At 37.7% G+C, this 23638-nt stretch overlaps 1 protein-coding gene across 1 annotated transcript in view; it reads left to right on the forward strand.

Annotated features, from left to right (window-relative positions):
* Positions 1 to 23275, forward strand: part of INPP4B (inositol polyphosphate-4-phosphatase type II B) — a 252322-nt gene extending 229047 nt beyond the window's left edge. Inside the window, 1 exon segment of the mRNA XM_062493100.1 lies at positions 23101 to 23275. Coding sequence (XP_062349084.1) covers positions 23101 to 23275 — 175 coding nt within the window.
* The last annotated feature ends 363 nt before the right edge of the window (positions 23276 to 23638 follow it).

The following is a 23638-nucleotide window of genomic DNA, read 5'->3' on the forward strand; positions in this document are numbered from 1 at the left end:
TGCTGGAAAAGGGAACCATGGGTTTACAGGTTTATGCTTTCTTGCCACCAGAAGCTTGGACATGCTGGACTTCCGTGTGATGCTGCTTTGCAGCTTCTTTAGGGCCCCCAGGATTTTGAGCAATCCAGAAGGGATTCCCAAAGTTTCAGCATATTTGCTTTGATGTACATTGCATAACCCTGTTTTGGAAAATACTGCCCTTAACTGTTTTTTAATGACTTAGTTTGTAAGTGGAATCGTTCTTTTAGTGTTAAACTGTACAATGTTTATTGCTTCTTTATAAAAAAAAGCTGTACAAGAATCTTTCTATTAGTTCTTTCTTTCACTTAGGAAAAATGTGATGAATGAAGCAATGATGGGAATGCACACTATATCATTTACAGTATGTAATAGATGGCTTTGTCCTCAGTCATCAGCCTGGCCATTATCATCCTGCAATTGGTGTGTACCTGAAGCAGCCATTCTATAAATAATTCCACATATTATAATTTTCTTGATGTAGGTTTGTGATTTCCATTGATCTTAGTGACATGCATAGTGTAGAATGAGGAAAATCGATATATTATCCCCTCTGTATCAAGTGCTTGTAATTCACATCATATTAAAATACTGTTTATAATGGGGCTGCCACTTCTAAGTCCTTTTTTACAGGCATCAATATTCTTACTTTTCTCTTCACCAATACATGAATGTTTCCTATCATTCAGTGGTAATTCTGTTCCAAGAGACAGTAGGGACACAAAACTGATTTACTTGAGTTCATTGCAGTATCTGTCACATGATTCTATTTGTCTTCAGAGCTGGGTACTGTTAAGGGAGATGAACCTTGGTGAGCAGCACATAATGAAGCAGCGCTGTTAAAAAATAAAAAAAATTCCTTTTAAAAAATTATTTATTTTCTGAACCTATTGTTTCAGTAGCAGGATCCCTTTTGAAGGCTGTGGATAATGAACAACCTCAGAATCTCCTGTCATTGAGCATACTTCCAATAAAGCCTCAAAAGTAGTAACAAACAAAGGAATCTGCTGTCTGTGGTGAATCCTCCATACTGTCAGCCTTGTCATCATTCTTAGCAGGGCACAACACCTGTCACATATTTCTGACATTGAATACAAAATCTGACTCGGTGTGGGCCACACTGTTTCTACTTGAAATAGTTATGGATATTTCAGTGTATTTTAGATAAATTGCCTATCAAAAATCTCATTGAAGCACAAGTTCAAAGAATGAATGATCTGGGCAGTGAGTATTGGACTTTCAATGAGCCAATTATGAAGAAAATATCTCCTTTTTTAAAGAGCTGTCTGAGGACAGCTTTTATTAAAGATGAGTGAGTTGAGGAGGAGGAATAGCTGTAATAGCTCTTTAATCAGGGACTTCGAGATGTTCTGGTTGCTGAGATAGACCTTGGCCGGAGAAGAGCCTGTACCAAAGGCCAGAGCTGTAATTGCACATGGACTAGGAAGCAGGAGCAAAGGACAGGATCAGAGACAGAGATGATCCATGTGCAAATCTCTCTGTGCCTTTCTCCCAGCTTTCACCCCGCCCCTGTGAGATTGTGGCAAGATATGCAGCACTTGAGGGATGGAACAGAAGAGGAGCCACAAGTTCTCCTCTAACCTTTTTTCCAGCCCATCTGACCTTCACCACCTTTTTTTTTTCTTTTAAAACTGTAAGCATAGTGCAAACAAAATGTAAAAAAGGAGAGCCTGACTTCCAGTATAGATTTTTACATAATTTTATAGCTCTTTAGAAACTTAGCATCTCTGTTTTGAAGTGGAAACTGTAGATGATTTGCATCACTTGATGCACAATAGAAGCCTGGGCATTAAGTAGCAGTAAGTTCCAATTTTGTTGCATTGAACTACCATCAATTTTGTTTTCTAAAACTAAATTACTGTTTTGAGGGTTTTTTTAATAGCCACAGTGTTCAGAGGAAAAGAAAACAAAATAGAGAGACATGGCCACAAGATGTAATGAGAGTCAATGCCATTGACACCTTGCTGGAACCTTTTAGAATTAAGGTCTTTTTCTGACCACCCTTCTGGAAGGAGGAGGAGGATTATAAACAATCATTGTGGGCAAGGTATCAAGCAGTAGTTGAAAAGGCTGTGATAAATCTAATCTTTTCTAATATAACTTCTGACTTTCACAGAATTGAATTTTATAATGTATCTTTAAAGCAAGTCTCAGCTTTTAAAGACTTAAACCAAGGGAAAAAATTAAAAAAAAGTAGCCCATGCACACTTTATTTGCACTCTGGAAGGTCCTGAGATTCAGACTTCTACATGGACAAACTAAGTATAATTGGAGTCTGTTTAGTAATATAACCCCACACTATATGAACCAGTTTTGTCTGGTTCACTTGGGTCAGATCTTTGAGTTCATGTTCTGCAAGTGAATGTTCTCTAGCTAACTGCAGAAGTTTCATTCTCCTGGATCTCATTTCTCCAATTTCTTCCTAAGTGATGTTTTCAGACTCCTTTCTGATCAATCAACACCCCAGTCAGAGTCCCAAAAACTGATTCACGTGATCTTTTTCATCTTCCTCTTTTTTACTGCACTTTTGCTTGAATATTTATTTCCCTCCTTTCTCCTCTGTGACATGTGTGGCTGCCTCTTTTTTCTCCTGTTCAGAGTTTGAGCACTGGCCTCAGTCCCAGCACACAGAGAACATCAGAGCCAGTCCCCTGCCTCATGGTTTTGACTTTGTGTTACTGTGGTCATCCTCTGCCAGGGACAAGAACAGCAAGGAAAAGCCTTGGCCAGCTCCTTGACCTGGCATATGTTGAATCCTCAAATTATGTACCTGCTGAATTTTAACAAGGCTTTGTTAGGAAAAGATTTGAGTCTTGCAGGAGCAGGCTCTTTTGATAGTTGTATGTCTCGTGTCTTTATTACCTTGGTGCAGAATATCAAATCCTGTTCTTCAGCATGGAGGTACTAGTAATTTTCTCAAAAAATAGGGGGAAAAAAGCTGTATTTTTTTTTCTTCTCCAAATGGCATTGTAAGTTTGAATTTTCCCATTCAAAATGAACTAACAGTTACAAGTAGATTCTTAATGGAAAGCATTGTGTAGCCCTAATTATAATTACCTTTCCCCTGGAACCTGTAATAATATTCTTGGACCAATCATTTGGCAGGAAGGGGTGATCAAGGGAAAACAATGAAAACCTTTGCCACTCTTTGCAAGGAATATTTAGAGAAGTGATTCAGTCTACGTCAATGTAGCAGGCAGTAAGTAAGAATTCTGAAATAAAGCTTAGTTTTCCTATCAGTGCATGAGGGGAAGGTAGAGCAAATATACATCTGTATTGTGTCAAAATTTTGACACCACTATTTGGGGTGTCAGTCCTTGAGATGCAACTGCTCTTTCTTCAGTGAGTACTTAGAGAAGGTGAGCACTTAAAGAGAACTGAGAACTCGACAGTAAATTTTACATAATAGGAAAGCATACTAATATACTAGTTGCATTGTACAAGATTTTATTGTATATGAAAAGAAGTTGTTTTTCAATTGAAAAAGAAAATGTTAGGCAACATTTAGGTTTCAGCTTTGTGACAAGAAACAACCCTTGATTCCCTGTGATCTTTTTGCTGAAGGACTCCTTTGACTTCAGGCTGTGTGTGCCAGAGTTCTCCAAAGAAGAATTAGATTCATGGAATTCCAATCAAAAACTTGCCCTACTCTGAGTTGTTCTGCTCTGATTTGTACTTTCTATTTCTCACTGAGATATTGATGAGGTAAACCATCTGTTAAGTAGCCCAAATTAGTATTTGTCATATCTTGATCCAAATGAGAGTACAGAGAACTAAGCTTTGTTTTTGCTCTCTGTGAATGTTTTAATTATTCAGTATAGACAGTGAGAAATGTGTGTAATTAATTACCATGTGCACTCTACGGTCACTTATTTTTTAAAACTCGTCAAATTAAAAATTCTTATCTGATAAATTTGCTTTCCCAGTTAGCATCACAGTCTCTGTTTGGATGCTTAATAGTGCAGAAGTTAATTTTAACACTGCATTTGATTAAATACAGAATAAAAAAAATATACATAAAAGAAAAGGAAAAGGAATATGCTTCCTAAAAACCCTCTTTTAATAGAAAGTGTTTCTGTCGCTTTTACCATACATATATTGTAGGCCCCTATCAGGTTAAACAAATCTATCACACAAGTGATTATTGTAAAATATTGTTTGGTGTTCACTTTTAAGATCCTTCTAGTTGTTTATAGAAAACTTCATTAATTTTCTCATTCACTTAATGTTTAATTGCTTATTTAGAGCTTCCATGAAAGACTAGGTCTTACCAGAAATCAAAGACCACATGTACTATAATCACGACTGTGTATTACTGCACAATATTTTTATTGCTTATTTAGAACTTCCATGAAAGACTAGGTCTTACCAGAAAAAGACCACATGTATTATAATCACCAGACTGTGTATTACTGCACAATATTTTTATTGCTTATTTAGAACTTCCATGAAAGACTAGGTCTTACCAGAAATCAAAGACCACATGTATTATAATCACCAGACTGCATAATACCAGGTTTCTTCCAGTTATAGTTCACTTTAGTTAAGATTTCCTGGAAGAGTGTGTGGGAAAAGTCCTGTATGCATGTTTATTATCTGTTGAAAATCCAAGTCCTACAGCTGAATTACTATGGCTTTGCCCATGTTCAGCTAAATCTCAGGAAGAGCAACACTGCCAAGTCTAAAATTTAGATAAGAAAGAAGCAGGAAATGAGAGTAAGAGGGCAGTAGTAGCATACAATAGCTAGTTAAAGCTATCAAACTTGCAATCTCTTAAAGGAGTTATTGGCCTCTAAAACAATATTCTTCTCAGAGTAATATAACTTGGGCAGGGAGGGCTCCCTAACTTCCTGTCTGTGGTCCCAGCAACGTACAGACTGTCCAAAGATTGGAGGGGACACAGAAAGGAGAAGCAACCAGCTGCTTCTTCTATTTTCTTCAGGAGAAAGATGATGGAGTGTCAGGCTACAGCTCTGGTTGGCTTATGTAGGAAGCAGGTAACAGGCACTTCTAGGTTTATCTTTGCTCTCATTTTAGACCCCTGTGTTCCCTTCATAAACTTAGTTTCTTTTTGTAGGAATGCTCCCTGGTTGGATAATCATCTTTTCTTGTCCAGCACCCTGGTTTCAGTTTTCTTCCATAAGTTCCATCCCTTGGGATGCTGTGCATTCTCAGAGCCAGCCACCATCTCTGGGGAGTGGCCTGGTGCTTGTTATGTACATGACATGACAGAATCTGGCATTCAGTCTCCATATTCTCTTTTTCCATTTGTTATAGTTATTATGAATTGATAAGGCGACCTGGCACATTCTGTTATACAATTGTGCTTTCAAGTAGTTATGGTCTTATTCAACTTCAGCCACTGGATCTGAAATGTTCACTATCAGGATCTTCAGGGGAAGAATCTAAAATCATATTGGATACCAAAATAGAAGGGGAGACATAACTCTGTGTTGTTTTTGTCACCCCCCCCCCCCCCCCCCCCCGTATTTTATAACCATAATTTGAGGAGCTATCTTTGATGTATGGGCATTTTTTCCCTTCAGACTGCTGCTGTTTTCTTTTTCCAGTCAGTTTTCCCCTGTTTTGTACTCTCTTGCAGTAGCACTTTGGTGTATGGTATTTTGATAGAAACTCTTTTGACAGTGGCCTTCCTCAGCTCACCTGAGAGAGTTAGTTTTAGTATTAGTTTCTAGTTGTTACTTTCTTTGGCACCTCTGGTTTGGTGAGGGACATTTCATAAGAGTGTCCTTATAATTACAGCAGCCACTGCAGACTTTTTACTGGAATAGCTGCCAGCAACAAGTTCTTTCTCAGTGTTTAACTGCAATACAAGTCCTGGTAGCTGTTTGCAGTGGAGTGACCACAGGAGTTTCTGTTTGGATTATTATGTACCTATTATGTATTTCCTACTTTCGTGATATTATCTGCAGTCAGCTGGAACTACACCCAGTAATGGAGCCAGCAGCATTATATTGCTATCCTGTTCTCTGGATCATCCAGAGATAAATAGGGAGATAACATTGGTAACTTGCCTTTTTAATAGCTGAAGTCTCTACTATAATTTGTACAAGTAGGTAGCATGTGTTTATAAGGAATTTAATGCAGAGGAATTGTTGGAGTCCTCCCAAAGTGCACAGCCAACTCCACAGTTGAATTCTAATGCTAGAACAGTTAGACTAGTTTCTGCAGCCCTGGGATTTAGTGGTGTTGTAATTGTACTGTGGTTCTCAACATAGTCCTAATGCCAAAATCACTGGGCACTGTTTGGGCTGTGCATCTGCCGAGCTGTTCCTGTGCCCTGCTCTGGACCTGCTTCCCTCTCAGCTTGTCTCCTCTCCCCAGCCTGAATGTTGCCACGTGTGTATAGTCTTCCAGCAGTGGGAAAAGCACCTGGCTTTTCTCCTCTGTTGGAGATGCTCCTAATGTCCCAGGAAGGTGCCAGAGCAAGTTTCTACCTCTCCAGAGTCTTGTGATTTCAGGCAAGGCTTAGTCAAGATTTAAAGTCCCTTAGACCAGGGAGGTCAGAGGGTGGGAAGGGAATCACTGTTCCCTCTCTCTTTTGTCAAGGGATGAAATACTTTGGTATATGACCCAGCCTCCTTGTTAGGCTACCTGTTAATGAGGCAGAACATGCCTCTGCTTGTGGTACTCAGGAACTTCACTTATTGTTCAGTGAAACTATTGTGTAGTACATGTATAAGAAATCTTCCTTTTCTGCCACTCTCATTCATCATTTGGATTTCCTGACATATCATCATCTTTAATTTCGAGCTACAGCCTTCCCCTTGACTGCACATTTTCTTACACTTGTGAGAACATTGTAATGTTTGAGGCTTCTTACCCTCATTTAAATTTAGCTGAACTCAGTCCCTGTGCCCAAAGAGGGAATGAGCAGATTCCTGTTCCTACCCATCACACCAAGAGCTAGTATGTACCCTTTGCTTCCAGAGAAAGGCTAAAAAGGCATCAGCTAATTACTATCCAGTGAGATATACCTGGCTTAAAAAAAAAAAAAGAGAGTTGAGGAACTTGTTTAGGTTACTAAAACATTGAAAAGACTAAGGTGTAATCTGATCACACAGTCATGTATTTTATAAAACCCTGTCATAGGATCATCTGGTTAATAGTTTGTGTCTTGGGTGAACAGACAAGTCTGATGAAAATATAGAATTCCTGTTAAAATAATGTTGGGTTTTATATTCATTTTGCAAAAATTATTCCTCAGTGCTCCAAAGTTGGTGATTTTTTTTTTTTATTTAAATCCCTTTTAAACTCATTCATAACTGTTGACAGCAGAGCATCTGCAGAATACGAAGTAATCAGCACAGAAAGGTTTGCAACTTCCAGCAAACTGCCTTGTTGTGGTGTGGTGAGTAGAAGAGGAGTAGGTCCAGAGTAGGTTGTTGTAGAATGTTTTTCATATGTTTCTGGCTTATTTTTGTTTTGTGTTTTAGCTCACAGAGTTTAACCAAGACTGGCATAGTCTCTGTTCTAAGTTTATTTCTGCTAAATGGCTGTTACACTGAAAGCCTCAGGAAAGCAAATAAAAATGGCTAAACAGGCACTGTTATTGACTGCTTTTGAAGTGATCAAAGTAGCATAAGGCAGAGGCAAGCAGCTACAACATCTCTTTCTCAAAGATCCATTAAATGATTCTGAAAAACCAGAAAAGTCTGCTTTGATAAGATTGGTTATAAGTGGTTAGAATATTTATTCAATTTGACTTTTTAAAGTCAAATATTTTTTACTTTAGAAGCTTATAATTGACAAACAAAGGCAAGAGAAAGAAATGCACTTGTATCTCTTTCAATTTTAAAGTGGGAGAAAGCTAATATAGAGGTGACAAGTCCCTTATGACATCATAGTCCTTCTTTTGTTCGAAATTAAATTTGAATTTGCTTTTTCTTTAAAAGGTCCTCTTCTCATAGGCTGTTTTGCTTTAAATGAGAGTTCTCTTGATGTACTTGACTATGCAATAGCAAAGTTTGTAAATAATGTTCATTACCTTACTGGCATTCACTGTTCTGCATATTAATAATTCTCTTTTCACACATTTTTGCTGCTTGGGTTCATGCTGACATAGCAAGTGCAGCAACTCTGACTGCACAGTTCAAGGCTCTCTGCCTTCTGGACACTGCTGAACTGGTGTATAAGCTTCTGAGTGTTGATAGATAGTCCTCCCTCAACATCATCCTCAACAAAGTCCTCTCTTGCTTTCCTGCTGTGTTGTCACCTCAGGGAGAAGGCTGCTCCCTATGTCACCTTTCTCTGTAAAAAATTTCTACCACAATTGTATTGTCAGCAAATTTGTAGACGGTCACTTTAAAATTAGTTTGATATTCCTGTTACACAGATGCAGATCATGTGAAGACGTTTTTGAATTTATTTTAAAAGTGGGTTAGCACATATCAGACCACTATGATGCTGTTTGCTTTCTCTCTTATGCAGTGCAAGCTGCCCAAGATGTGCTGCCAGGCAGAGGGATTTTACTTTTGCTTCTGTAGAATTGTTTTTCCCCTCTTAAGTTGCGTTGCTGCATTCTGTAAATACTGTCATGCTCTTGAAGCAACTTACATACTTCTCTGCTCTTTCTCGGAGGGAAAAGTACATTCCCTCATAGAATCACAGAATGGCTTGAGTTGGAAAGGACCTAACAATTACTTCATTCAAACCCCCTGCCATGGGCAGGGACATCTTCCACTAGACCAGGTTGCTCCAAGCCCCATCCAACCTGTCCTTAAACAGTTCCAGGAATGTAGCATCCACAATTCCATGAAGCCCTTAGTGTGAATACAGCTCTGTGCTGTCTTTGCTGTACAGAAGAATTAGAGTCTTCTGTTGTGACTGTGGTTATTGCATGTCTAACTGTAATTTGCATAATTTCAATCTAGCAGATCACAAGTCAATAAAATATTTTTTCTGGTTAAAGGGGATTAAAATCACTTTTTTGGTGATGCTTGACAAGGCAACATTGGATACATCAAAGCTTTGCCTCCCAAGTATGTTGGTCTATGTCATAGTGCACATTATATGCACACACACATAATTATATGCAAATACAGAAATGTAGGAATTGGTACATTTTAGTTTGTCACATTGCTTATTAATTACGTGACTTGATGAAGTGAATTATTTAAAATGGCTTAAAAACTTTGCAAATATTTTTCCAAGACAGGAAAATGGTTTTAGAGTGCTTTTTTTCTGTATCACTGTGGTCTCTGATAGGCAATTAAACCACTTGAGACTTTCATGTCCTATATTGCCCTGTAGGTTTATTATCTTAATATGACAATCCTTGTTTGTAGATGAAGGTTTTGGTGGGATAGAATCTCTTGGAAAATTAGGTCATTTCATACAATGTGATCAAGCTCTCATTCTTGGTTTTCAGGGAAACTTGAGTACAGTAACATTTTTCAAATCAGACACATTTTTCTCACTTTCACACCGAGGGTATTCACTGGCAAGAGAGTGCTGAGCACCATAGCCTAGAAAAGTATTTGTAGGCTTAGCTGACTTTAAAAATCATTTTGTGACAGATGTATCTCAAATTTTATGTTTTCTATCCCAAAGGCAATCATTCTTTCTGCTGTCACAAAGAATCTTCTTTTGTGCAGCACAATAGGGATAACAAAACTCATTTCGCTCTCAATTTAATTCCAATATAAAAATCTTGCAATGAACTGGTAATGAACTTGAATTCAGTACAGATTACCTCCTGCAAGCTTACACAGATGCTCAGAAATAGGACAGATATTTTCCGTACAAGGTTCTACTCTGAGAACGTTTCTATCTTGAGCAGATTAGACCCTGAGAGTTTCTGCTTTGTTTGTTGTTACAGTTTATACAGTAACACCATTTGGAGTTCAGCTCCTAGGTTTGAATTAGACTTGCGTAAATACATACCCCAAAAAAGAAAAGGTGACCATCATGATTATCAGGATGAGATAATTTTAGCAAATAACAAGTTGGTAAGGTAAAGAGACTGATCCTCTGAAATAAAGATCGATTGGACCAATAAAAAACATTTGGAAAGCAAAACTCAAATATGTATCATAGTCCCAGCTGCACAGTCCAGTGAGTACTGTGCTGATAACAGCCACTATCTCCCTCAAGTGCTTTGAATTTGGACATGTATGTCTTTTCCAAAATACTGGCTTATGCCCCATGCACTTATTACACTCCTGGAATAGACAGCCAAATAATAATTTTTATTTTGCTTCAAATAAAACTGGAATAGCTCTAACAAAGTCTAAAGAATGACACCAGCAAACACTGGCTAGAAATTTGCTGTCAGAGGTCTCTGCTGAGCCTTGTCCCATGCTCTGCTCCAAGCAGCTCTGACAGCTGTATGCCAAGTAGGGAAGGGAATGCAAATCTTTATGATGCTGTCATCAGTCCTTTCTGGCCAGTCTGCTGTCAACTAGCAGTCTGCACCAACAGTTAAATTATAAAGCACCTTCTCCCCATGCATTTGGCTTTCCAGGCACAGACGAGGTATCAGTCTTCCCCAAATGTGGCTCTCTGTGGTGAGGACTTCACTGATCTCTATGCTAATGTGTAACCAGATGGAATAATGGGTCCACACTGGGTTAGGAAAAGTCTAAAGACCATTTTTCAGACAGGACCAACACCTGGTATTATTGTGGGTTGCTTTATGCAAATACTACAGCTTCATTATTATTGCACTACAAAATGCATTAGGCATCCAATTTCCTTTGTAAATGAAGCAATGTATTATTTCAATAGCTACTTTTGAAGCTTTCTGCAACTTAGACCACAGATGTTAAAACTATTGGAATTAAATGAACCCCCTCTGAATTGTAATCCTTGAATAGACTAGGGGTTTTTTTTAGTTATAAGGTTTATTAAATTAAATACATACTACAATGAGGTGGCAAAATTCATATTATTTTATAGGGCAAAAATAAAAACTTGAAGCTCACTAACCATAGTCTATTGGGTGCAGAATGCCAAAAGAGAAATAAAAGACATTTAATTTTGTTGCAAAACCTAATGTTCTGTACCACACTGTAAATGTAGCCCAAAACAGACAACTGCTTGCTCATAAATATCTTGTTTTTTCTTTTATTCACGCTATAGACAAAAAAATCAGGACTGTCCTTCAAAAATAGTTTGTTGTCAAGTGAGCTTGAAAGTTTATGTTATTACTGTGTTAATAGTGCTGGAGAGAAAATCTGAGGCTTGTGAGGTTCATTTTTTAGGTGATGCAGTGACAGCTCAAGAATGGGCTGGAGATTATAAAGCTCTGTGAAGATGAGGGGGGAAAAACATTGAGCAATTGGCATTGGAGGAGTTAATTCCAAAGACCATTGAATTCAGTGCAACACTTATAATCAAGCTGTTTCTATGATAAAACATTAGATACCTAATGTATGAATGCCTAGTTAAGGACTCAAGTTCCCAATACTCCCCCGGGGGGGATGGTTAGTAGCCTGATTTAGGGGCCCTGAATCATCCTGAGGATGTTCCGTAGATGTAGGGGAAGCCTGGGCTGTTAAATTTGGCACCCAAAGACTTGCCACTCCTGGTTTAGGGAATATTGCCTTTTAAAAGAGTTTGATCAGATCTCGGAAGCGTATTCTGTAGTTATCACAGTAAACAGTGGAAGGGAAAATAAAAGTAGGAGAGCAAAATTTAGCATGAGGAAGATTTTGCTGACATCAGCGCCTGCTCTGCTTTTAAATATATGCTTGTCACTAGACACTAATTTATTTATTATCATGAGGTCAAGGAAGCCAGAAGTTATTAAAAAGAAGAAATGTGTAAGAAGCTAAATGTATACTGTTAAGTTGCTGTTTAAACTTTAGCTGCTACAACATTTTGGCTGCTTCCTTTGCTTATCTGTTTAATTCATACGATGAAATAGCTACTGCATGATTTGAAATAAGGGTAGAAGTCCACTTTGGTTACTTTCCTTGTTTACATAGAAAGCAGTAACAATTAAGCAATGTAGTTATATGTTCTTATCGTAAATTGTTTATTTTCATTAACAAACCCTTTATTTGATAACTCTTCTGGACAAAGTTACTTTAGCTTACATAATTTCAGCAACATTATGAATTCTGTAAGTATTTAGCTGTTTTGAGTAGATAGATGTGTAGAAGTTATACTTTTATACTGAAGAACACTTTTTCAGTATTTCATTAAACGTTGCTCTAAATTTTCTCCCATTGTGGTTTGATGTTTTTATTTTTGAAAAATAACTTATGATCAGTGTTCCTTAGTGAAAGTATGCAACTAATCATTTGAATGAATGGGAGAGAGAGGAAGCTTTTTAAATTAAGTATGTCTTCTTTATGGAAGAAAGTGTTTGGTAGAGAACTCTTTCCTTGCCCTCAAGTTGTCTGTTGCTTCTTCAGTTGTTAAATTATTCCGTACTAAAGAGAACATTATTGGTCAAATGTAAACCCATTATTTTTGCACTGAAAATTCCATTATCTGTGAACAATTCCGTCTTGGGGGGGGGGGATTATCATATTTTACATTTTCTACAGTGCTCTGCATGTGATTGGTTACTGTGCACCACAGCTGGGACAATGTCATTTATCATTTCATGCACCAAAATACTCTGTCTGCATTGTCGAGCATTCTTGTCTGACAAGTGCAGCTGCTGGCCTGCACTCACATGTCTTTAGCTTTGTTTGAATCTCATATCTGCCATCATTAACAATTCATGCAAGGAGCAAAACCAAAGGAAAGTAGTTCAGGGAATTCAGAGTGCTTGCTTTAACCAACTCTTATATTCTAAGAGAGTAAGAAGGAGATGATGAACCACATGGTACATAAACAGTCCACAAGCCAATCCTGTAATGAGATAAAAAGAGATGCCTGTAGCTCAGCAGAGATAATTTTTTAAAAATTGCTTTTGCTGTGTAACTGCAGCATTTGTGTTTTACAGATTTTATTTAAGCTGTCAGTAGCAGGGCATTAATAGCATATTTAACAAACACAAAATTGAATACTACTAAAAACAGACAAGCAAACTCCTTTCCATGTGTGTACCAGGCTCTGACAAGATGATGTGAACTGATACGTTTTTAATAAAAGGTAATTGAGAATAAAGCTAGAAGAATAGTTGAGATCTTTTTAAAAAAAGAAAAATCTTTTAGTTACCAAAAGCCTGTAAGTTCTGTCCAACAGCCACAGAAGCTCAGGATTATCCAAAAAACTGGACAACATCAGCCTACTCAGACATTTTTTGGACAGTGGCTGCACTTTTTCATAGTCCATTGGCCACAAGCAAGTGCTAGAGAGGATTGTGAGTACTTACACCCCTCACTCACCTGGAAAGGCAGTATCATTCCCAATGAGGTTAATGTGGGATGAGTTGAAATGTAATTAAAGGGCATTAGCATTTATTAGAAATTAAAAAGGAAGCAGAACTCCTTAAGGTCTGATATTATGGGTATTTGGAGAGGATGAAATGTTTCTCATTAGCAACCTATCTGCTTTTTTGGCTGCTCTGTAGATTTCTCTGTATGAAAACCTGGCCTCTGGCTAATATTTATTCAATCCAAACACCTGAAGCATATGAATAAGTGTTACTGGTTTTCCTAGAGATTAAAGAAAACATGGTCAGAAACATGAGCAATACCAGCATTTAATGTGTCTCAGACCTGTGTTGAGAGCTGTGTTCTTATAAAGAGAGTGTAAACATGGAGGCGCTGGCATTGCCCCCAGCACAACCCCAGTCAGCCTTGTCTGACATTTTGAAGTTCTTTCAAAACGCTGGGTTTTTCTGGAAAATTGGAGCAGTGTTTATCTAAAGTGGGAGCACCACAAGATGCTGAAACACTGAAATGTTTCTTGAACTGTTTTCCTTCCAGTGTGCAAAATAAGCAGTACACATAATAGAGTAGGAAAATACACTGTAGACAAAGATAACTCTCTAGAGTAGAAAAATACGCTGTAGACAGAGATAACTCTCTACCATCCCAGAGAGAGATTTATGTCCACTTGCTACCTTCTCTGTCCCATCTTGGGGAAGGAAGGAAATACTCCAACATTGCCACTGGCTTGCTGCTTCTTGAGAAGAAAATAATAATGAACAAATGTTTCCCACAAAATCTTGGCTGTTTCCAGTTTTATATATCTTTTGGATTTTTCATAGTAAAACACCCTCTTTGCCCAATTATAAGCATTTATAAAGAGCATCCATTCCACTTACTTGTGATTGCAATTACCACCAAAAGTGGAAAGCCCCATTGCTGTTTTGCTTGGCAGTTGCAAATGTGGCTTGCTGAACATGTGCTTGAGAACGTTCATACTTAAAATATCTCAAATCCAGAGACTCCAAAGTTTCAGAAATTGGCAGATCCTGTAGAAGGTCCCAAGGCATTGTAGTGACAACTCTGGTGAGAACGTTTGCTCACTACTGATTTTGTGTTTGAGAGAACACAGTCTGCAACACAGGAAAGACTGACTTTATGAAAAATTAATATGTATCTGATAGTTCAGTCCAGGTCAGGAAGTAAATTGCCTTTTTCAGAGACTTAGCTCATGGTTAAGTGATGCTGACAGTGTAGTGAACTCCTCTTCTGCTCAGGGAGTCCTGAGTGTAGTTCATAGAGCTTATCCTGAAAGCTGCATCTTTGATCTTTGGCAAACTGACAATTACTGTGACTGCACTGAGCAAAATCACATCTTTCAGCTCTTTGTAACAGTAAGAAAAATGTAGCAGTATTATAGACAGGAAGATATTTGCACCTGTGTTATAAATTATTTACTCTTTTCTGCCAGAAAAAATTAGGAATGCAGAAGGTAAATATATGATTTATTGAATTTTTAGTCTTTAGTGATCTCCAATTTTCCAAAAGTATCTTTTTTCTTGATGCTGGGGGCAAAAGTTATGGATTTTCATCTCTTTATTCTCCCCATCAGTGCAGTGCCATTTTTGCTTTAAAATTGATTCTGGGCTAATATTGTCTTTGAGATACAATGAGCTTCTTAACAAATCTGCAGTAGCACTCAAAATTTCCTTACAAATGCAAGTTAACAACCAAAGAGAAAAAGCTTGAATTCAATATATCGTATAAAAGATTTCAGTTTCAGTTCTACTTGGTGCTTGGGAAAGAAAATTACTTCCTTCTGAAGAACAGGCTCCAAAACTTTGGCCATCTTCTAAAAAAATATCAAAACAAAACAATTAAGATGAAAGAATTGCATTCACCCCTTATTTCTCTAATTCCTCCAAGTCTCCACGTTGTACTTATTAACAGAAAAGACAACAAATGCTTTCAAGGCATTTAAATGAGAATTGTATCCACCCTTGTCATTTGCCCTGAAGGAAGTACATGGAAAAAGTAGTGTGTTTCAGAAAATAGGATTTTCCTTGCATTTTATGAAGTTCTCTTAAAATCTACCTGCTAAAGAGAAGATGGGGTGGTTTAGTGGTAATACTGTTGGAATACAATTTCCAGGTTACTACAGCCTGCATCCCAGCCTGTACAGTTTTGGATAAGTTATTTTGTTTAGCTCTCTACCTAACCAAAGCAGTGCTACATTTTTTGTTCCTGGTAGCAGCTAAAGTCAGATATACGTGCATTTTTTTTTTTTTTTTTGTGATTGGGGAATCTATATGTGCGCAAATTCCCCTTCTATAAATATACCCACATACTGTGTGTGCTGCTCAAAGAGCAGCTGGGATCAGAACAGATCAGATCTCAAACTGGTTTTGTGTTTTTTTTTAAAAAATGTATCAGTGTGTTAAGTGAAAGTTTTTAATGAACTGACATTATTTAGTTGAAAGGGAATAGCAGTTGCCTGTGGTTTATGACTCACACTTTGGTTAATCCCGTGGAGAGACTATTTGAGTTGGTGTCATTAATGAGAAGCAGTTGTATTCCTCCTTTCATATATCTCAAACTGAAATTGCAAGCCAAACAAACAGCAAGTCACAACAGTCAAATTTAGAATTCCTGCTGTTCAGCACCCTCCTTTCTTAAAATACCCAAATTACAGATGCAACATAGATTAAACCATCTTCTGTTTACACCAGCAATTCTCTGATCTTAATTTTGTCATTCTACCTATAGATTTCAACACCTCGAAATGCATGACAGATTTTAAGCATCATCTTTCATGCATGTCTGTTAACTAGTTTAGGAAGCCCTTTCTGCCCCTTAAATCAGCTTTGCTACTTGTCCTCAGCATGGGGAAAAAGCCTAAAAAAATCTTTGCCAAAAGAAAAGGGATGACTCACAAAGATTTATTTTCATGGTCAAGGAAAGTATTTAAACCTGATTAGACATATGAAAGAATTTATCACAGATTTATGTTTCACTGTGCTATGTGAGCTAAACGCATCTTCAGTAAAACTTTCTTGCTGTGACAGAAACAGACTGGAAACCAGTGTGACTCGCTAAACAATTATGCCTGTGCTATGACCTTATGGGAGGGAAATGTTGTAGGTATTCAGAGCTTAACTGAAGGTAAAACCTGTGGGGTTTTCCTTGGTTGTTTTCCTTCATAAAAGTTTAGACCACATTTGCTTTAGTTTTGGTTGTATGCTAGACTGAATTTCAAACCTTGCAAGAGAAGTTTGTCAGGAAAGATTTTGCAATTTTGTCCTGAGAAATTCCCATATATATGTAATCCTAATACTTTATAGAAGAGTGTCTAGGAAGATTATTAGAACTGTATTTTTTGATAGAAAGAAAAACTTTTGTAGAATTGATGTGTAATACTGCGGAACACTGTTGGTAAATAGCAGAATGAAACAGCAAATCCTTTCCTTGGAGTATCATAGAGGTGAAAATCATGTTTCAAAAACTGCTCATCTGTCTTGGCAGGTAAAGAAGAATCTCTTCTGCAAACCCATCGCTTTTCAGTTCTGAAGCTAATCTCTCACGCAGTCACCACAATGACTTTGCAGGACTTGAAGCCTCTGCCCACACTTGTAAATTGAAATCCACTGGGGAGAGACTCTATAACATGATCTCAATCCTTTTATACAGTGAAATTATTAATTTTTTTCTAATGCAATTTTGGCAGATTTACTATACTCTTAAGTGATTCCAGGGCAGTTTGGGAGTTGGCATGACCAAGGTTCTGTTCCCATGTGGCAGTATCTGGTTGTCCATTTTGGCAGATTAAGAGGCACAGAAAGTCAACTTGATTTTACTGTTCAGCTACTGAGGATGGATTTAACCTGCTAATGTAGGCGTCTTAAATGCACCAATGACAGAAATTGGAATGTTTTGTTTCTTATAGTTTCACTATAATTGTTATAATGCTATTTTTTATCACATAGATACTCTTATTGTTGAGAGAAAAACAAATTGGCAGACATTCTGTCTCAGTCACAAAAGAAAATAGTAATTATTCTGTAATCAGCAGAGATTTCTGAAGCTCTAGGGTTAACACTGGTAGGGATATATATTATAGCATATGTTTATGCATATTAGATGTAAAGCTTGAAACTGCCCTTTTTTCATCTATTCTTTGGGGTTAATGGTATGTTAAAAGTAAACACAGACAAATAGTAGAGGTTCTGCTCTGTGGTGAACCAGCAATTCAGGAGGTGTTTCCATAGCCCAAAACTGGAGTGAGTTGTGCTGTTTTGTTGCCTGTGGTGCAGGGTGTGTGCCTCATTCACTTGCCCTGGGAAATCCAAACACAGCTAAGCTGATAAAATAGGTTAGAAATTTACAAAATAATTTATAATTATTTTGACTTCAAGGAGAACACATACACAGCAGAGCAAAAGAGCAAGTGTGTATATTGAATTTTGACTTCAGAATTCCTTCCAAAGGATGCCTGTCTGTCCATGTGCTCACATAAGAAAACAGGGTTTTCCTGGATATGGTTGTGTGGCTGTAAGACCAAGTGTCTCCTTGCCTATTGTTAAATACTGCTGCAAGAGGGTTTCTTTATTAAATCTGTTGCCCTGTACTGAGCTGGTATGGCCTGTCCATAACAGTGCTTAAAATCTGTACCCTGTCCACAGCTTAGACTCCAGTAGCTTGCTGTCTTTGACCACCTCCTCAAAACTGAATTTTTAGCTCTGGACAGATTGAAACCCCATGAAGTTTTGAGCTCAAAACCCCCAGTTATTCCATAATAACTGTTTTTCAATATCTAGGTGTCTTATTATCATGACTGCACCATGAGTCTGCTGCTTGGTTCAACTCAGTGGTCAAGCCTCATGTTATATGTTATGCTTTCCTTTTTATTTCCTAAATAATGTGTTAGAAAAGTCACATGTTACAACCAAACAAGGAGAGAAGAAAGGAGCAGGGAAATAGAGGATGTCAGCACAAGCAACAAGTGTAGGAAAAATCTTTTGGCAAAACAGGAAGAAGAAAGTTTGATAATTTGATAAACAGATTTGATGAACAGTCTGGTTATTTTGGTCTATGTTTAACTAGCAGCTGTCTCTAAATCACTGACTGAATTCTTTAGTATTCTTAGATCTGGCACTGCTCATCAGTTTCACTGAAGCTGGTTGTTTTGAACTGAGATTATAGGATCACGTAAAAGCAGCAAAAATTGATTTCTAGCATTTTCTACGTTATTTAGTGCCATGTAGATTTGAGGGAAAAAATTGTAAGTTATTGACAGCAATGTGCATCAGAAAAATAATAATTGTAAAGATCATTGATACAGAAGATGTCTCTGCTGATTCTCTTCCTATATCTTCCAGTTTGAAAAGATGCAGAACCGATTATTGTTTTTAAAAATTGTTGGAGGCTTATTGTATCCACTTTATATTTCAACATAAAATGTTGTTTCCCAGTATTCCTTTATATGTTTTATCTGAGTTCTGCTCTGATACTGAAGTCCTTCAGGATTAGGCTGAGACCTGTTGATTTCCTTCTGAATCATGTTTTATTCTTCTAGATGTTTTAGTGCAGCAGTTTCATAATGGCTAAGAAATGTTCACAAGCATCCTACCTTTTCTCTTTGAAAAAGTGAAGTCTGCCTTCTTGAACTGCAGTGCTGTACATTGATACAGTTGATTATTCTCTGAAGTGTTTCAGTCAATCCCAGTAACATGTATAATGTTAGAAATTAGGACACTTTCATTCCAAAAACTTCTTTAGAGAAGCTGCTTCTTGAAAGCTGCTTCAGAATTTGACTGTCTTGAAATAAAAAGAATAGGTAAGTTATCACAACTGTGTAAGACTGAGTGCTATTAGCAATCCTTTCTATTTGAAGAAATATCTCTACAATTGTCAGACAAGATTCCAGCAAAGCATCTTACTTTTGCTATTTTTCTGTGTCAGCACTGGAGTTTGACAAGAAAAACACAGCAGGGCCAGAAATACTTGCTTGAATCTGTCTGCAAAAAAAAAAAGGGAAAATTCCCATCAAGTACAAATGAAGTAGGACATGAATTCTAACTGGAGTCACCACTAGCATATGGTACCCCTGTGGATAGAAAGATACCTGTTTATTCTACCTTAAGAAGTCCTGTAGAAAAGTTCAGCATTTCCAGTGTCACTAATCACTGGAGCTGGAAAAGTTCTGAAAAGAGAAGCATATATCCCAAAGTGTGAAAATCATCTCTGCCAAAAACATTCCACAGGGACATCAGTGTGACTGATAATCAAAAGCTAGAATGTGCCCTCATGTGTGTGCTTGACTCTATAAGGACTTGAGAGGCTTTTTCCTCACACTATTTTCATAATCTCTACTTCACTGTGTTGAGGTTCAAATAATTTATCATCTGAATTTGAAAGCAACTGAAAACACCTGCTGTTTTGCCTTTGTCTCATTTGATAAACATGCATCATTATCCCAATAGGAGTTTAAGATGATAAAACATCAAATGAGATAGAAGGCAGGCTGAAATTGTTATATTGTCATTAACTTACAACACCCTTGGCTGTTACAATGTATTTGTGCTGTGCTGTAAGTCTCAAATGAACAATCTGAGAGAAAATTAATAAATAACTTATATAATAGGTTAGTGGGGTATTCATGACTCCACATGTTACAAACTTAGAAGCTTTCACTACTCCTGTTAAAATTATTTGTGAAATAGAAACTTACTGGTAATTTTGGGAGCTTTTTTCCTTCCCTTTGGTGTTAAGGTACAGTTTGTGATGGAGATAACATCTGAAACTATGGCTGTCTGCACACCTTTGCATGTTGCACTCTGTTCTGGCTGTGCTGTCAGTCAGAAGCCAAATAAATCCAGCTGACAGGGCACCAGTGGGATTCCTGCTGTTTGCAGTAAAACTTCTCCAGGGTTGGATGAGCCAGGAGAAGCAACATTATGGTGCTGACAGCTGAGTGTAGGTCCTTGCTTTGTTTAATAGTCACTGCAGAGGGCACTTTAAGGAGTGTTGGAAGGAACTGTCACTGCAGTGCATTGAAAAATATTGGCAGAGCCTAGCAAGGCATCTGACCCTGATCAAATATTCCTCTTAAATTAAAGGTGTATTTAGCTATTCTGCTCAGCCTGTTCTTAGCCAGCTAATAATGGAGCTGGATCCTCTTGCTCTCTTTTGAGGATGTCTTATTGAATCATGCATAGAATGATCTGACTAATTTGTGGAACAGAAGTCCCTGTGCATCAGCTGTTCACAGTTGTTTACCTGGGGGGAAGATAGAAGTTTTTATGTTAAAAGACACTGATCATTCTTTTCAGCATATCAAAGAACAAATGTACCATAGGCTTTTCTGTTGAAAAAAAAAAAAGAACAAATGGCTTTTATCTGTATTTTCATCGTAATACCTGCATAAATCTCACTGTTGGTAATGGGACTTGTAGCAATGTAGATAAAGCCAGTCACGCTTTTGAGATGCAGAGTCCAGCAGAACAAGGAACACCACAGAAGTAGGAGAGTTCATCCCTATAGGGACAACCTGCAAGTGTGTGACTCAGCCTGCTTGGAATAAACCATTGGTGTGCAAAGCCAAGGCTCTCCAGATTGATGTACCCAATCAATCTGATTAATGCAGTGGCTGTGTAAACGTGCTGAATGCTCAACTTTACTGCTGCTCAGATGGATTTCTCCAGAGAAAAGAAGTTTAGTCTCTGCATCCACTCAGCCGTAGGAGCACATGTGGTGTCTGTGATGGAAGAAACATGGCAAAAAATAATCACCTGGACTCTGTGATTGGGAAGGAAGAGATGGGACTATGAGGGTTGTGCTGAATTGTGGGCATAATGGTAGTAAGATGAGTTTAATGGTAGTAAGGTGAGCTGCAGGCTCACCTTGAAGGGTAGGAAGGGGGTGAGGGGACAGCACAAAACTGTCAAAGGGGTAAATCTGGGACATGCTGTAGAGATTTAAAGAAAAAAAAAAGGAAAACCAGCAAGCAGCAGGTTCTTAAAAGTATACACATGGTGAAGGACAACATTAACTGAGAGCAATAGAGTTAGTCCTCACAGCTGATCACAAATGGTAACTGTGAACACAGGAGGAAGGAAGTTGTGTGGGTGGACTCTATGACAGAGGTATTTACTGAGGCAGTCTGACAGAGAAGCACAGAATTACTTATTTCAGTGTTGAAAAGGCCAATAGATCATGCAATCTGTTTCATTGCTTGATAGCTTCTGAATGTCTACAGTACAGTTTGAGTTCTGCCCAAGTTCTATCCATGGACACTTGAAACCTGTAGACCAAAAGCAGCAGGTACACGGCCACCAACAGTTACTTTGACCTAGGTAAAAATAGTAGGGATTTAATTAGTTTATAATTTATTTTGCTATTTAAAATAGTATGTATTTACCTATTTATTGGTGTAACATACAGATTGAATGTTCAAAGCAAAGGATAAGATTAAGATCTTATTGTGGAAAGCATGTTCAAAAGAGAAATTGGGCAAGGAATGGTTTTGATCAACGCCTTGCCTAGGAGTCTACCTGTGAATGCAGTTCTTGCACCTCTCTTGCTATCCAAGCTTAAGAAATGCAACATTGCCCTTTAACACACAAGTCAGAAAGGCAGGCTTTCTGTAAGGTGATGTAGCTGCTGCTGTTTTATGAGTGTCCTCTTCATCTTATCTGGGGCTGTGTGATACTACCTTTACTGTCCCACCACCTCTTTATGTCTGCCACCACCTTTTTTGAAAAAAAGAGCATACTTGTGACATGTGCTTCTGAAAAGGCACTGTGTTGTCATCTGATATATTTGTATATTCTCAAGTTCACAGAAAAAAAAAGGCAAGTTATCTTTTCTTCACAGGATAGTCATAGTAAATAGAAAAATATAAATCTTACCAGTCCTTACTGTGCTAAGGATGTCTATAAACAGGACTCCCGAGTGTATACAAGTAAACTTCAGAGGGATTAAAGAAGTGTGGTTGAAGTGTTAGTAGCTCTACTTACGGAGATTCTGCCAAGAGTACAACAGGAAAGCCTGGCAGTGGAAGTATCCCTGTTGCTCTGGTAGGACAGTGACCACACAATTTATAGTGATTCAGTAGAACTTTCTTGTAAGCAGATTAGTTCTTCCCTGTGTTGACTGATACAAGGTGATTTACTTAGAGGAATGTAAGTGCAAGCCTTTAAATAAAAAGAACTGCTATTGACTTTGAAACTGAATCACCAGCACTGGTGATTCACAATTTTTGAAGTCAATTTACCATCATTTAATGTTATTTTAGAATAGCTGTTACTGTGTGGCCTTTTTATTTCTGCCAGTAAACTTCATAATAGATACTGAAGCAGGACTGGAAAGCCTCTGAACACCATGGAGACACAATTTTTTCAGTGTTGCATTGTGACATACTCATGATTTTTCTTTCTTTGCTTCCTTAACTTTTTTTTTTAAACTTATTTATTTCATTTCTGTTCAGTGTGTGTGTTCATTGTGATGATAGTGTAGTTCATTGTGGAAGTTATTTAATGTTCACTTGTGAATACTAATCCAAGACACCTAGCAGGATTAATATCTCAGTAGCCACCAAGTTATCATGCTTCCCATGTCAGCTGTAGAACACAAAGATTATATTGGAAGTACTTAGATAAATCTATTTCATAAAAAAAGCTATGTACTTTCACTTTGTCAAAATGCCTGCGTGTTGGCTTTCTTTGCTGCTTAAATGCTGTTCTATCTGTTCCTAACTTCCCCTGTTTAACAGCAGACAAACCCAGGGAGCACTGAACGAATCGGATGATCCTGAAACAGGCTGTCTAACTGATAACAAGCCAACTTCTCGACACTTCTATCCTGTCGCCTTGCTGCTTGTCAGCTCACACTTGCTGGTTGTGTGGCTTATTTTAAGTCTTGCTTTGCTATTAGCCAAATATCAATAAACTTCACTTGTGTTCCTTTCTTTTCTACAAACGGCAACAAACTAACTCTATAAAAAAGGAATTATGTTGTAATATTTCTACAGTCTCAGACCCCAAGGATTCATCTTTAAGATACTAATGTCTGAAATGTACTGTGTTTTCATTATTTTTTTCTGAACTCTGAGAAGTATACTATGCATTGAGTGAATTGATTTGCTCTTTCTGTTCATGGTAAAGCTTTCCCACTGTAATTAGCGCAAAGAAAGCCCACTTATGATGCTGTCACTGTATAGAAGTTGTGGAATCCTGAATGCTTGAACCCCTCTTTCCAGAGTAATTAGTCTGACAAAAAAAAAAAACTAATTTGCACAACACAAACTAATC

The sequence above is a fragment of the Cinclus cinclus genome, chromosome 5 (assembly GCF_963662255.1).
Source record: "Cinclus cinclus chromosome 5, bCinCin1.1, whole genome shotgun sequence".
Classification (NCBI taxonomy): domain Eukaryota; kingdom Metazoa; phylum Chordata; class Aves; order Passeriformes; family Cinclidae; genus Cinclus; species Cinclus cinclus.